At 39.7% G+C, this 12923-nt stretch overlaps 4 protein-coding genes across 7 annotated transcripts; 2 read left to right on the forward strand and 2 right to left on the reverse strand.

Annotated features, from left to right (window-relative positions):
* Window positions 1–685: 685 nt before the first annotated feature.
* On the forward strand, window positions 686–6377 carry tardbpb (TAR DNA binding protein b). 4 transcript variants are annotated; one of them, XR_011915184.1, is made up of 6 exons: window positions 686–1460; window positions 2078–2241; window positions 2331–2480; window positions 2577–2747; window positions 2842–3903; window positions 4571–6377. XR_011915184.1 is itself a non-coding variant. In XM_072381991.1 (6 exons), the coding sequence occupies exons 2-6, from the start codon at window positions 1220–1222 to the stop codon at window positions 3331–3333; spliced, it is 1218 nt and encodes a 405-aa protein (XP_072238092.1). In that variant the 5' UTR covers window positions 686–968; window positions 1194–1219; the 3' UTR covers window positions 3334–4505. The 4 variants fall into 4 exon arrangements, 3 of the variants coding, with proteins under 3 accessions (XP_072238092.1, XP_072238091.1, XP_072238093.1); XM_072381991.1 differs by lacking the exon at window positions 4571–6377 and having other exon boundaries at window positions 686–968; window positions 1194–1460; window positions 2842–4505; XM_072381990.1 differs by lacking the exon at window positions 4571–6377 and having other exon boundaries at window positions 2842–4505.
* Window positions 4701–7504, reverse strand: cenps (centromere protein S). Its single transcript, XM_072381993.1, has 5 exons — window positions 7265–7504; window positions 6943–7066; window positions 5781–5814; window positions 5608–5674; window positions 4701–5442 (listed from the first exon to the last, which is right to left on the reverse strand). Exons 1-5 carry the CDS (start codon window positions 7292–7294, stop codon window positions 5329–5331), a joined length of 369 nt encoding a protein of 122 aa, XP_072238094.1. The 5' UTR covers window positions 7295–7504; the 3' UTR covers window positions 4701–5328.
* Window positions 7505–8964: 1460 nt separating this feature from the next.
* rbp7b (retinol binding protein 7b, cellular) lies at window positions 8965–10309 on the reverse strand. The gene is made up of 4 exons (XM_072383126.1): window positions 10158–10309; window positions 9668–9846; window positions 9335–9436; window positions 8965–9175 (listed from the first exon to the last, which is right to left on the reverse strand). Exons 1-4 carry the CDS (start codon window positions 10228–10230, stop codon window positions 9122–9124), a joined length of 408 nt encoding a protein of 135 aa, XP_072239227.1. The 5' UTR covers window positions 10231–10309; the 3' UTR covers window positions 8965–9121.
* A 524-nt stretch (window positions 10310–10833) lies between these two features.
* LOC140304130 (uncharacterized) lies at window positions 10834–12081 on the forward strand. Its single transcript, XM_072383127.1, has 5 exons — window positions 10834–10898; window positions 10998–11077; window positions 11144–11274; window positions 11352–11418; window positions 11491–12081. Exons 1-5 carry the CDS (start codon window positions 10891–10893, stop codon window positions 11562–11564), a joined length of 360 nt encoding a protein of 119 aa, XP_072239228.1. The 5' UTR covers window positions 10834–10890; the 3' UTR covers window positions 11565–12081.
* The last annotated feature ends 842 nt before the right edge of the window (window positions 12082–12923 follow it).

Genomic DNA, 12923 nt, shown 5'->3' on the forward strand with positions numbered 1-12923 from the left:
TAAATCATTTTAATTTATAACACAAAATCTTTTTTTAGAAAGAAACTGGCTTTTTATCAGGTTTATGTATGATGGTACAAATTGGTCAATATATGGGAACTAACATTTTCAGAGCAGAAATTGACAATGCTAAGGAATCAAACTACAAAGTTTGGTGTGAGTAACAGTGACTGTAAGTTTTGTCTTACAGTAGGAGGAAAAAGTCGTTTTAAGAATACTGACTTTAAGGATGTGGATTGTAATAATATTGTTTTGGAAAATAAAAGCGCAATATTATTAATGTGTAAAGCGGATGGTTGTTTAGACAAGCACTGACCAACGCTAGCGACGGATAAGATTTCAACTAAGTCTTCTAAATTTTTTAGTTTGTATGGCTCCCACAGACCGCCATCTTCCCATTTCCAACCAACCAACGTTGCAACGAGCGGAAGCTGCCGTCGTGTATGAAATATACCTTGACTAAACTATTCCCTTAAAGGGGGACGGGCAAAATAAAACTGGCTATCTACAATACTACTCCCCAATATTTGAATAATTCGATCAAAAGTAATCGCTATTTTACGTATTGCTTTTCAGCAAACACATTTTCAACGACCCACTGAGCTAATATTGCTCAACTGAACAACACGGAATACAGACGTTGACCCCCATGATATGAAACCGTCCAATCAAATGACGTAGTTCCTTCTTCGCTTAGATAATGCCATTTTGGTAGGCCCCGTGGTTGTCTGTTTTCGCCTCGTGGAAAAATATAACCTTAGCTCAATTTCTCACTTTAAATGTGAAACGAGAGGAGCGCTTCGTCGACGTTGTAAAATTAATTTAGCATGCGTAAATCACTTTGAATTAATCGTTTTGTCGAGTTTGTGAGCGGGGGGGTCGTACGCAGTTTACATTAAGAAGTACATTCTAGCGGCTGTCGTCCGCTGTTGACGACACAGATCGCCGTATCAGCGAACAAAGGAAAAGTAAGGCTCATTCACACTCGTCAGCACAGTCGTTGAGCTATATTGTTGATAACAGTATTTTTAATTAAACCGTCATAACACGTTTTTTGTTGTTGCGTCGTTACTTGAGAAGTCTTTGCCCCGGATAGAACTAACAAATTAGCCTGACTCATTCGGTCCTGTTAGCAACTGTTAGCCGCAGTTGTGGACAAACGCGAAGCTAACTGCAGTGCTGTTTTGGTTTAGATAAGAAGTTATCTTTTTGGAACAAAATGGCCGAAGGTTATATTCGAGTGGCGGAGGAGGAAAACGAGGAGCCCATGGAGATCCCATCTGAGGATGACGGCACTGTTCTGCTTTCAACCGTTGCTGCTCAGTTTCCCGGGGCGTGCGGCCTACGCTTCAGAAGCCCCGTGTCTCAGTGCATGCGGGGTGTGCGCCTCGTTGAAGGGGTTCTGCACGCTCCTGAAAACGGATGGGGGAATATCGTGTACGTGGTGAACTACCCAAAAGGTAAATATTGGTTTGCACTGTTTGCACCCTGGTGTAACTTGTGTTTACAGTGCCTGGCGTAGCGTGAGCGAGTGGAAAATGAATGAGAATGACGTGACTTTAATTTAGTCCACGCTCTCAGTAGTTGTTGTGGCTTAAACTTTTCACAACGTGAACAAAGCAAGACCCACATATCATTGATAGATTATCCACATGTAAGTTTATTAAAGGCACCTTGCCAAAGTTGTAAAAAGTTAGGAAAATGTATCTTATGTCTTGATGTTGATTTTAGAGTAGCATTGATTAAGGTAAGTCATTTTGTTGTTGCATTATCTTGTTTCATCGATGTTGGGTTGGACTGTATCGACAATGAGTTAATATAATGCACTGAGGATTCCTTTAACCATTAATAGATGCACTTTATGCCACATAGTTGTGCATATTTATTTCTCTTGTATGTGGTCTTAATGGCTTTAATATTATAGATATATTATAGAAACCTATGAACACTCAATAACAGGAGATCTGTTTATTCTAAGGTGATGGACAAGGTATTGATAAGTTTATCTGAATATTTGTCTGATACAGCCTGAGTCTCTGTTACTGTTGAGATTTAAGTTATTTTACTTTTATTGTAGACAACAAAAGGAAAATGGAGGAAATTGATGCCTCTTCTGCTGTGAAGATGAAGAGAGGGGATATGAAGACATCTGACCTGATTGTACTTGGTCTTCCTTGGAAAACAACTGAACAGGATCTGAAAGACTACTTTAGTACATTTGGAGAAGTCATCATGGTTCAGGTACAACTTTTATTTATTTTATTTTTTGATCAAAACAGATTTGTATAGTTTGTGATAACAACTGACTGTTACTGTTTGTTGGGTCTCAGGTAAAACGAGATGCCAAGACGGGAAACTCCAAAGGCTTTGGCTTTGTGAGGTTCACAGAGTATGAGGCGCAAGAAAAGGTGATCTCCCAGCGGCATATGATCGATGGGAGATGGTGCGACTGCAAGCTCCCTAACTCGAAGGTGAATATGGTAATGTCCATGCACATAACCGCACATTATGGGAAGAAAAGTGCCCTGACATCATTAGCACACTATAACGAGTTGTATCCCCCGTTTTGTTTACAGCAAGGTCCAGATGAGCCACTGAGGAGTAGGAAAGTGTTTGTTGGTCGTTGCACCGAGGACATGACCACAGATGATCTACGGCAGTTCTTTATGCAGTATGGAGAAGTCACAGATGTCTTCATCCCCAAGCCATTCCGTGCTTTTGCCTTTGTCACTTTTGCAGATGATCAGGTACTGTATTAAATGCGGCAGCTTTGTGTTTTAGTGTTGTCCAATCCGGGATTACCCGATTCAGACTTTTATTTTCCATCTTCTTCCCTCGCAGGTCGCCCAATCTCTCTGTGGAGAGGACCTTATTATCAAAGGAGTCAGTGTTCACATCTCAAATGCTGAGCCCAAACATGGCAATAGGCAGTTTGATCGTACAGCACGGTTTGGAAATGGTTTTGGAGCTCAAGCGTTTGGTAGCAGCCGTGGTGGGTTGGGGAGCAGCACTAACAGTAGTCTGGCTAATTTTGGTTCCTTCAGTTTGAATCCTGCCATGATGGCTGCTGCACAGGCTGCTCTGCAAAGTAGTTGGGGGATGATGGGTATGCTTGCTAGCCAGCAGCAGACATCCACCTCAGGCAGCACCTCCAGTGGAACGAGTTCTAGCAGGGACCAGAGTCAGTCTTTCAGTACAGGCAACAGCAACTACGGCACCAGTTCAGCCAGTCTTGGCTGGGGTACAGGGTCAAACTCTACAACCAGTGGTAGTGGGTTTAGCTCAGGTTTTGGGTCCAGTATGGAGTCAAAGTCATCTGGGTGGGGTATGTAAGTTAAGTGTTTGTATGGTAAGTATTGTGAGAAAGATGAGTCTTTTCAAAATTTATTTCTGGTGTTAATGCGTATCTGAAAACTCTTTTGTGGAAGATGTTTTGTACATTTGGAAAAAAAAAAATGCTAAAGATTTAATTTAGGAAGCGTTGAAGTGAACTGTTTACCAGGATCTCTGACTAAAGTGCTATTTTTGACGTCTTGTTTGTTTGTATCCATTTCAACTGGATTCTCTAATGCATGTATTGTGAAATGTGATGCCCATTTTGAAAATGCATGAATGTTTGTGGTTCACCATTATCCGGCTTCGTCATCGACTTAAAAGGCAATCTTGCATTGGAAAGAATCTGGTTGAAACCTAAATGTTTTAAGTGCAACTTTATTTGCAGTCAAGTTCTGTGGAAAAGCCTTCATTGAAATCTCTTCTGCAGTTCACCTCTCTTCCATTTCCCTGTGAGGAAGCTCCTCTTTGGCAGCATTCTTGGGGTGATATCGGTATCATTCTCCCTCTTCCCACCTGTAAATGCTATGCCATCAAAGAACGGCTACACTCCGCATGTTCTAAGAGACGGTGGGTGTTTTCACTTTTATCCACTTTTAAATGGAAAGAACTGCGCAACTGACATTTTAAGAACTGATGAGTGCGATTGAGGATGGCTTGTGGCGAAGAGTGAAGCGATGAGTGAGCGAACGGAGAGACGCGTGAAACGGACTGGTTGTGCGATGAAAGAGCCCAATTTTGACTGCTTTCTGAGTGTGTGAGTGGAAGCTGCAGATGCTACGAGCGCCTCCCCCTAACATGGACATTGTTTAATTAGTACTTCAAGATTTTTTTTTTTTTTTTTTTTATCTTTGCAAGTTTTTCCTTACTATTAAGTATGTCTATCAAGTGCAGAAATATCAAAATGTAGTGGAATGTTGTGATGACTATTTGTATTGCTTATATTATCTGATTTGAATGCTGTATGGTGTGTGTTTTCATGTTACTGAACTGATCTGTAAGTGTGTTTTTGATGTGGATGACACCTGCTGAAGACTCTGGGGGACGCGAGTGATAGTGTGAGAACGTGGAGTGGTGTGTCCAATGGTTCCCCGTAGCTCTTGTCGTTTGTGAGGTGTTTCAAAACATGTCAAATGAAGGGAGTTCTCTAATAAAGTTCATTTGAATAGTTACTTAGTTGATATTACCTGAGTCAGTTTGTAAAATCAAAAACATCTAATCCAATTCACATATCTAGGGACCTTGGGCTCTGCTGGTCGAGGTCTCCGTTTGAACCCTGACTGAAGTCTGTTCTGAAGGACGAAGATGGAAGTTCCAACACTTTCAGTGTGTGGCCTTCTCAGACATGACATGGGGTAGTACCTATGTTTCTTTTTTTTTGTTTTGTTTTGTTGCCTCGTTACAGGGAATTCACTATTATTACCATCTACCTCTAAGGTTAGCGGTAAGTTCTTGGGGGTTGATTATCCTAGACTTGATACAGATGAGCTCAGTAATGTGGCCTCACTTCTTCAAATTGTTATTCACTCCTCGTTTGGCTCTAGGAAAGGAAGTCGATTGGAGTTTTCTCCTCTAAGAGGGTTCCAAACATTGTGGTTAGTTATCCTGACAGTCTTGAGTTCCAAGGGCCGGGCGGCACATAGTTAAAATTCTTATGCTTGGAAGGAGAGATCTAACGGGTAACTGCAGCCCACACCACTCGTAATGTAGTCATTGTAGTAAATCTCATTTCAGTATGACAAGATTTTAATGTTAAGCAGGTCTCGCATGATGTCAAATGCACTACAGTTGGGATTGCATCAGCAGGTCCGAGGGTGGGAGGATGTGCAGTATTGTCAATGTTAAGCTTTAGCCTTCTTTAAATGTATGTTAACTCATAAACTTGAAATAGAAAATAAGTCAGACTTTTGATGGCACTCATGTACTGGTCAGCCTTGGTGTTCATTTGCCTGTTGGGCACAAGTAAGACACTGCAGGCTTGCCTGTGTCCTCTCCTCATGCTCTGCTCTCCTCCTCAGTGTCTTTGCTCTTCCTCTTCCCAGTGCTCTTCTTTTTCAAATCCCTCTGCTCCTGGGCCAATTCTTCACTCTTATTTTGTATGTAGATGGACTGAAATAAAGGCAAATTAAAAAAAACATTTATTTGCTGTCTGCTGTAAAGTGTGTGTATCCCACAGATGGGTTAAGTAAAAATAAATTCAAATAATTGAGGAGTCAACACTTCTTTTGTTCATAAATTACTGTACATGTATGTAATTACTTTGTTTGAACTCACCAATGCAGTACTACGGCGGGCCAGAAGTTTGACATCGTCTGCAGACACCATGCTTCTTTTGGCATGTCTGTAAATGAATGTGAGAGTATAAAGACAGCCTTAAGGTTTTTCACAGGGTATTTGGGTTAAAGCTACTGAGTAGTTATTACAGTTAAAGGGGGAAAAAAGCTCACCTTGCGAAGGCCTCCAGGTCTTTAGCAAATACATCTGTGGGGGGGGGGGAAACTTCAGTTACAACACTGAAAAAAACAGACCTTTTCAATGCATGTATTTTGAGTAGCTGTAAAAGTTCCTGACTCTGGGGTTTTCACAACTTTTCCAGAAACGCACAACTAACAGCCCTAAAAGAGGAGTGTGATGTTCTGTAATTTATTCAGTCAATATCAAAGCATGTGTTGGCGTGCATTGATTTGCACAAATTTAGATTTTAAGATAAAAGTCTGAGTTGGATTGGGTTTTCCCCTAATGCTTGTGTGTTGTGAACCATCAGCCGTCCTGAAGTATTTCCAAAACTGGATTCATACTCTGAGTAACATCAGTTCAGTTCAGTGTTGCCTTGATGATGCTGTAATTGTCCGGTTATCGAGGAGTTTATTGCACACACACTACTTGTTGTCTGGAATCTGTGTGCATCCTTAAAAACAATGTCCTGTGAATAATTTCTCATGTTTACTGCAGAATATTGTTGATATTTGTATATATAATTAAAATGTATGCTGCAGTTCAGTCTGCTACAACATAGTAATAAACTTTGTTTTTAAAAAAAACAACTTTTTTTTTTCTTTTTTTGGTTGACAAAATTGGTCAGATAGGTGGAATGATTTGGCCTTAGCAAAGGCCATAAAAGTGGACAGTATCACTCCAGTCCTGAGATCTTGTCTATGGCTTCCCGACCGTCAAAAAGTTGAAAACAAACTGCTGCTGGTTCATAAAGTTTTCAATGGTTTAGTGACAAACTACACCTCAGACCTTATGGTGTGTCATGAACCTCAATACATCTCTAGTTGAGGGAACAGGTCCACTTGCTCCCCAGAGTTGGGACTAAACCTGAAGAAGTTGCTTTCAGATTTTATGTATCAGATGTGGGGAAAAAAAGTCCCAGATTGGAGGTCTGCATCAAATCTTGCTTCAATCAAATCAAACATTAAGACTTCACTGTATACCACGACATTTGGAGGATTTCTCTAAATAACTACTTACCCTCTCACTTTGTTTACTTTTTTTCCTTAGTGTAAATTTTGCATTAATGTTTTTATGTTGCATATAAAGCACTCTAAACCGCTTATAGTTGTTGAACTGAGCTTCTGAACGTGTTGCACTGTGAGATGTCCCCACCACATTGTCTGAATGTCGTCTCGGCTATGGCTGCTACTACTTGTCGGCTGAACTCCCTCCGGTGGTCCTCTCCGATCCTCTGACATAGTCGACCCACCGTATAATGTACTGCTGCCTTTAACCTCTGAAGGCAACAAAAAAAAAGAACATATATGTACCCTAGCAAGACACCAGCATGGGACAGGGCGCGTTAAAAGAATGGCAGTGTGACGACGTCTGTTGAAAACGGTTAAATGATGGCAAAGTTCATGTCAGCTAGCAGTTAACGTTCATATGAAACAAACGTTGCCAAATGTCACAAAATCTGAGAAGTTGCTCCTACCTGACGAGTCTCGTCTGCATCCACGGACATTTTGCGGAGGAACAAACTGGACACAACAGGATTTGTCTCTTCAACTGCAATAAACTAACGAATGTCAAAAGTTGAGTGTATAGCGTGCAAAAGAAAGCTATAATGAAGACATTTCGATCTGTGCACTTGTATGTAACAGTCTGACACGTTCAATACACGGTTTGGTCAAACAACAACATACCAACAAAAAAAATTTCGCGGCACGAATTCGTAAGCAAAGCAGCAACTCTGATTTGTCGAGAGAGTTTTATTTCCTCTTCTGTTAAACGTACACGTTTCACAGCGCCACCTTGTGGTTGGGAGGAGGTACTAGACTTTTTTAACTCGTCATTTGAAGAGCCGGTTTCTGGCAATGATTCAGTATTCTGATATAAGTAGAACAGATTCATGTAAAAAAAAATGTTAAAGGCTGCGTTTTCATTTCCTCAAGAAAAAGCGATTTATGTCTTAAAAATGTGTGTGTACTGCCATGGGACGTACCGTACCAATGATTGGTGTTTACATGTACCAATTAAAATCTGATTAATTTTGCAAACTAAATTATAACGCTTCATAAACACGTCAACCACTTCAAATTGATCTGATTAAGGTGTCAAAACAGATCGAGAAGGGTGGTTTAATCTCACAATGCAAACACTTAATCTGACTGGAATTAATCACTTTCCAGCGTATCCAAAGTATACACAATAAAGTGACATGATGAGTTTCCCAGGGTAAAAAACATGGCTGAAGCTAAATTAAATACTTTACTTGGAGTTTGCTTTTTTAATGTCTCGACAAAATATTTTCGCGGTACTTTATTCTTGATCAGTAAATTCAGTAAGGAGACTTTTCTCTCCTGAACTTTCATCCACAGACCCTGGGTCAACTGAACGTTTATGTTTATGAGCAGCAGAAGAAATAGGCTTGTGCACTGTTAAATTGGAATAAAGTTGGCAAAACAACATTCTTCTTCTTGTTTACTTTTATTTTCCAAAGATTAACAGCAACTCACACTTTTAACATGTGAAAAATAATTTCACGCACTTTACTTTGAACCTTTAATCACAATTATTTTAATCACATTGGAAACATATCCTGTTCAGTTTTTCACAGCCAGTTGATTTCTTTCCTACAAGGCTTGGAAAGTGAGGAGGTGAGGGGTGTTTAGATTGGTTGTAAACTTTGAATTCAAGCCACTAGATGCCACTACATTCTTTACACTGCTCTTTTAATTGACACTATTAGTGTTATTATTTTGTACTACAGTGAATGTACAATAAAATAATGTTAATTGTCTAATTTTTCCTGTTATCAGCATGATAAAACGTAATGTATATATATGCTAATTTAACAACATTTCTAACAATTACATATTTATTTAATACTAAATAGTAAAACAAACATTTTAGAACAGCAATCACAAGAAAATATTTTCTTCCTAAAACTGTCTAAATATAAGATCTCTTTACATCTATTTAAAATCTTTTAAAGGATATTTAAAAATGTCTAATGAATACATTGCTGGGTTTAATTTTGAATGAACTCTGTGTAACCTCTGTTACAAACCTATTACATACCATCAATGTTTATCTTTGCCTGTTAATATTGAATTAGAAATCATTCAAAATTGTTAATAATCATCCAAAAAACAAAAAAAACCCAGATAAGATCAGATAGTCCTTTTATTAGTCAAGGTATTTCTTCCTTTTTTTATGTGTTCTTGATTTACAGAGAAGCAGTGGTGATTAAGCTAAGACTCTTTATTGAATTTGGCAGCTTCGTCATGTATTGCCTCATTTCATGGAAACACACATGAAATGTGCAGCGATCGCTAAAAGGCAAGATTCACTGACTCCTTTTATAAATTTGCTTGCAGACTTGATCCTCACATGTGATTTCCTGAAGAGAGAAACACAACAATGTAAAAACATCATGGCATCAGGGCAAATAAATGAAAGGATTTTCTGTATCAACTTTCAAGCTGAGCAACATTTTTGACATTTGACCCTGCATTCACTCGTAATCTGCAAACATGAGAGGCTGTGATATCAGTCGTACCAGATGCAGCTCGTCCCCCTCAATCCAGTGAGTCCAGCCCCTGTTTCTTTTTTCTCCTCTCTGAACACACACCAGCTTGTCATTTTCCAAGTTCACCACGGTCTAGTCGAGGACCAAAGAACAAGAGACCACTTCAAATTACAACTGAATATTGCTCAACAATACGGCAACATAAAAGAGGCCGGGGTCTGAAATTTATATAAAGAGGTTTGAGAAGAAAATTGAGATCTAAATTGGCTTGTTTTATCTCATGCTGTGTGGCAGCGATCGCAGACATTTCACAGAAATGTATCAATTTTGAAGCTGAAACGTGGGTTTTTAGGAACAATTTACCTGGCATTTTCGGTTGTCCATCCCTTTTGTCACCTCTTTGAACTCTTCCCCAATCCTGAATGAACACTCGTAATTTCTGAAAGTTGTGAAAGTGCTGATTGTGAAACAATCTCCGTCTTGCTTAATCACTTTCTGAGGCTTCAGCAGAGAGGCAACCTTGCGTGTTGCAAAGTCTATACCTGCGTTACAAAATGAAAGAAACATTTATTTAAATTAAAAAAAAAAAATTTTTTACTCTTTCAAATTCTTTGTAGTTTGATTAGAAAATACATTTCGATTTGTTATTACACTATTTTCACTGGACGTCAACAGTCTGGACACATGCTGGATCATATATGAATAGTTTTCAATGCTAAGGATGCGAGGCATGTTCAACAGATCAACTGGAGTTTTGCATTCTTGAAAGTATATAAATAAAAAATCACAAATAATTAGTTTTTTTTTAAAGAAAGAAAGAAAGAAAGAAAGAAAGAAAAACATTTTCACTCACCTAGTGCCACCATATAACCCTCAAAATTGACATTACTGACAATATCCCACGTTCCACTGATGTCGATAGGCATTTTGGATGCTTATGTGACTCCCTGGAAGCCTCTGCAGCGTGAGTATCAGGCGCGAGTAGCATCACTGTTAATGTGTGGGATGTTTTTATTCTGCATGGATATAGAGCAGGGGTGATGCGACTCTTGCCACAGTTATTTGGGACACAGGAAAAGCACTAGAGGGTGGAGCAGAGCTCTTTGTACGATATGAATAAACTGTCCTGTTCATGATATATCCTTACAGGAGGGGATACTTTTCACGAGTATCCTGCATGGTTAAAGTTCCTTTGACTAAAAGCACAACAGCCTAATCTTCAGGCTTAGATTTTTTAGTGCAGATTTTAGTTCAGCTTTAAAGGAAATACAATATGCAGCCAAAGACTCTGGGCCTTGATGGGCTGAAATACAATCCTTCCGCAGACCACATGCAGCAGATAGGGACAGTGTTTCAGAGCGGTTGCCTGGCTGTGTTGCATTCATGTTTCTTTACATGCTAATCCTCATGGCATATTATGGCAGCAGATTGATACCACGGAATAGGAGGTTGAAATTGTAAGTACCCTCATGTGTAGAGATATAACTATTCCTGCTGTTCTACTGATGTTTTATTCCTTTTCTACTCACAGTCAGATTGTGAATGCAGTGTTCACGATAGCTGTTCTGGCCCCTCAGCTCTACGTCATGGGAAGGTAACTGGGATGTTGAACATGGCATTGAGCCATGCAGGTCATGGGTTACTTGAACAAGGGGGAATGTGGCATTAACAATGGTCTTTGTTTTCATTGAAGGCCAAAATCCTCAAGATACTGCAGGCGGCCGCTTCTGAACAACATGTCTGCCTTTGTTGCCTTATCCGTCACAGCTGCAGGTGAGTCCTATCAGAGCACAATGCTGTCTTTAAAACGATCAGTACGAACGCTGAGTCTCCTTTCAGGTTTTTCAGTGATATTCACGTCGATAGATCCAGTTCCTCAGAGCTTGTGGGCTGCCTATCATGTCTTTGGTCTGCTTTCATGTGGACATGGCCTATGCACCGCCATCCTGACCATCACAGCCTCAGAATGTGTAAGCAAAATGACATTATGGAGCATTACAAGGGGAAAAAACTGCAGCATCAAAATGATTTTCATCCATTTTCTCAGGCCAAAACTACCCCAGAGCTGTACTACATGTCCCTAACTCTTACGGTCGCCTCTACTTTCAGTGCAGGTGAGCGACATTTCTGCACGACAGGTTTTGTGACCCGGTTTGATGGAGTAACAGCTGTTGGTGTCCATTCAGGTTTTTTCATGGTGAGAGGAGGATTGTGGTTAACCAACAGGCAGCCTGTGACGGAGACATTTAGAAACGAGTGACAAAACAGTCCAGCTGCCCCTACGCTGACATACGATACGGCACATTTAAAGAATTCATGAGGTTTCTGTACCACCGGCGGCTGGTAACTTTAAACCATGAGGGGAAGAAAGTGCAAGTGAGTTAATCCGACCCACGTTTTTAATGTTCGCTGCAGAAAAGCAGATGTCTCGAATGTTAGAAATGCTTGCTGGACACCAGAATGGGTTTCATGTAAAACATTTGTCAGTTGGAAGTTAATAAACATGTAGTATACACAGTTATGTAAACTGTATATATAAAGTAAAGTCAAACAGATTGAAAAATCAAACGAAGACACGTGACATTTATATATAGTGGAGACAGTTACATTTACCTCACTGGAAAATTAAAACAAAATAGAAAAGATTCTGTCAGGACTACTATGATGTTTTACATTTACGAAGCCAAAAATGTCCAGGTTGTATTGTTAAAGAACCAATGTCATGCTAAATCACCTGTGCATTTACTTCTTTTGGTTTCCTTCTCTGATTGGTTTATATGTCCTTGTGTTTTTTTAAATGTCAACAAAGATTTTCTTTTTCCAACTCCCTGTAAATCTTCCTTCTGCCTGAAACACTCCATGTTAGCCTCTGTAGCTTTAAAGTTGTTCTAAAAATCTAATTTGTTGTTTAAAGTCTTGGTCTGTACTCACCTATGCGTTAGCATCTGGCCAAACAGACAAAACAAATGTGATACGTTAACACTCAGTGGTAGGTGGGCCTGACGTTCAGAATTCTAACGATCTTGAAATCAGACATGTGATAGTCAGGGGATTTGACTGGTTGGTGCTTGTGACGATGCTTGAAAAATTGAATTATTCTCAGCTTTTCAGGCAAAGCAACAGACCCAGAACTGAATCCATCCAACGCAAGATGTCATCCCATTCAAAGTGAATGAGAAGCGTGACTGTTGACACCCGAAATGCATACATGTGATTCCTGGCTATCTTCGTGTTTTCACTGGAAATCTGGAAATATGATTGGACAGAATGGGTGAAATTAGTCAAAAATGCTGGGTCACGCATTCTCAGTTTGGGTGGTTCGTTTAAGTGGGCATTATTCCAACATGTTGCATGGTGAAAATAAGGCATTTCAGGCTGTTTAGGAGCAGCGTCTTCTGTGGGAGAAAATAACTCTCTGTGGTGGAGCTTTTTGTGCTTTGGAACTTTGGAAGCCTTTTACGTGCACAAAAAAGCTAGACAAAAAGCTCCTTTTTATAAAATGAAGGCGCAATTTATAATATAAATGCTTGTTAATACAACAGCGATAGAGTGAAATACATGTTCTCCAGCACAGAAAGGGAACAATAGGAAAAAGGACTTAATGGCAACTGGAAATTAC

The sequence above is a fragment of the Leuresthes tenuis genome, unplaced genomic scaffold (genome assembly GCF_036924035.1).
Source record: "Leuresthes tenuis unplaced genomic scaffold, fLeuTen1.0.hap1 SCAF_3, whole genome shotgun sequence".
NCBI lineage: Eukaryota > Metazoa > Chordata > Actinopteri > Atheriniformes > Atherinopsidae > Leuresthes > Leuresthes tenuis.

What these genes read in the sequence shown, in the direction of transcription:
- tardbpb (XM_072381990.1), top strand. Translation starts at nt 1,220, where the DNA reads ATGGCCGAAGGTTATATTCGAGTGGCGGAGGAGGAAAACGAGGAGCCC. An exon ending in CGTGGTGAACTACCCAAAAG is followed by an intron (nt 1,461 to 2,077) that starts GTAAATATTGGT and finishes CTTTTATTGTAG; the next exon opens with ACAACAAAAGGAAAATGGAG. An exon ending in TCACTTTTGCAGATGATCAG is followed by an intron (nt 2,748 to 2,841) that starts GTACTGTATTAA and finishes CTTCCCTCGCAG; the next exon opens with GTCGCCCAATCTCTCTGTGG.
- LOC140304130 (XM_072383127.1), top strand. An exon ending in CCATCACAGCCTCAGAATGT is followed by an intron (nt 11,275 to 11,351) that starts GTAAGCAAAATG and finishes CCATTTTCTCAG; the next exon opens with GCCAAAACTACCCCAGAGCT. An exon ending in CGCCTCTACTTTCAGTGCAG is followed by an intron (nt 11,419 to 11,490) that starts GTGAGCGACATT and finishes GTGTCCATTCAG; the next exon opens with GTTTTTTCATGGTGAGAGGA.
- rbp7b (XM_072383126.1), bottom strand. Translation starts at nt 10,230, where the DNA reads ATGCCTATCGACATCAGTGGAACGTGGGATATTGTCAGTAATGTCAAT. An exon ending in GGGTTATATGGTGGCACTAG is followed by an intron (nt 9,847 to 10,157) that starts GTGAGTGAAAAT and finishes TTTGTAACGCAG; the next exon opens with GTATAGACTTTGCAACACGC. An exon ending in AGGGGGACGAGCTGCATCTG is followed by an intron (nt 9,176 to 9,334) that starts GTACGACTGATA and finishes TTCTCTCTTCAG; the next exon opens with GAAATCACATGTGAGGATCA.
- cenps (XM_072381993.1), bottom strand. Translation starts at nt 7,294, where the DNA reads ATGTCCGTGGATGCAGACGAGACTCGTCAG. An exon ending in ATGCAGACGAGACTCGTCAG is followed by an intron (nt 7,067 to 7,264) that starts GTAGGAGCAACT and finishes TGTTGCCTTCAG; the next exon opens with AGGTTAAAGGCAGCAGTACA. An exon ending in GACCTGGAGGCCTTCGCAAG is followed by an intron (nt 5,675 to 5,780) that starts GTGAGCTTTTTT and finishes ATTCATTTACAG; the next exon opens with ACATGCCAAAAGAAGCATGG.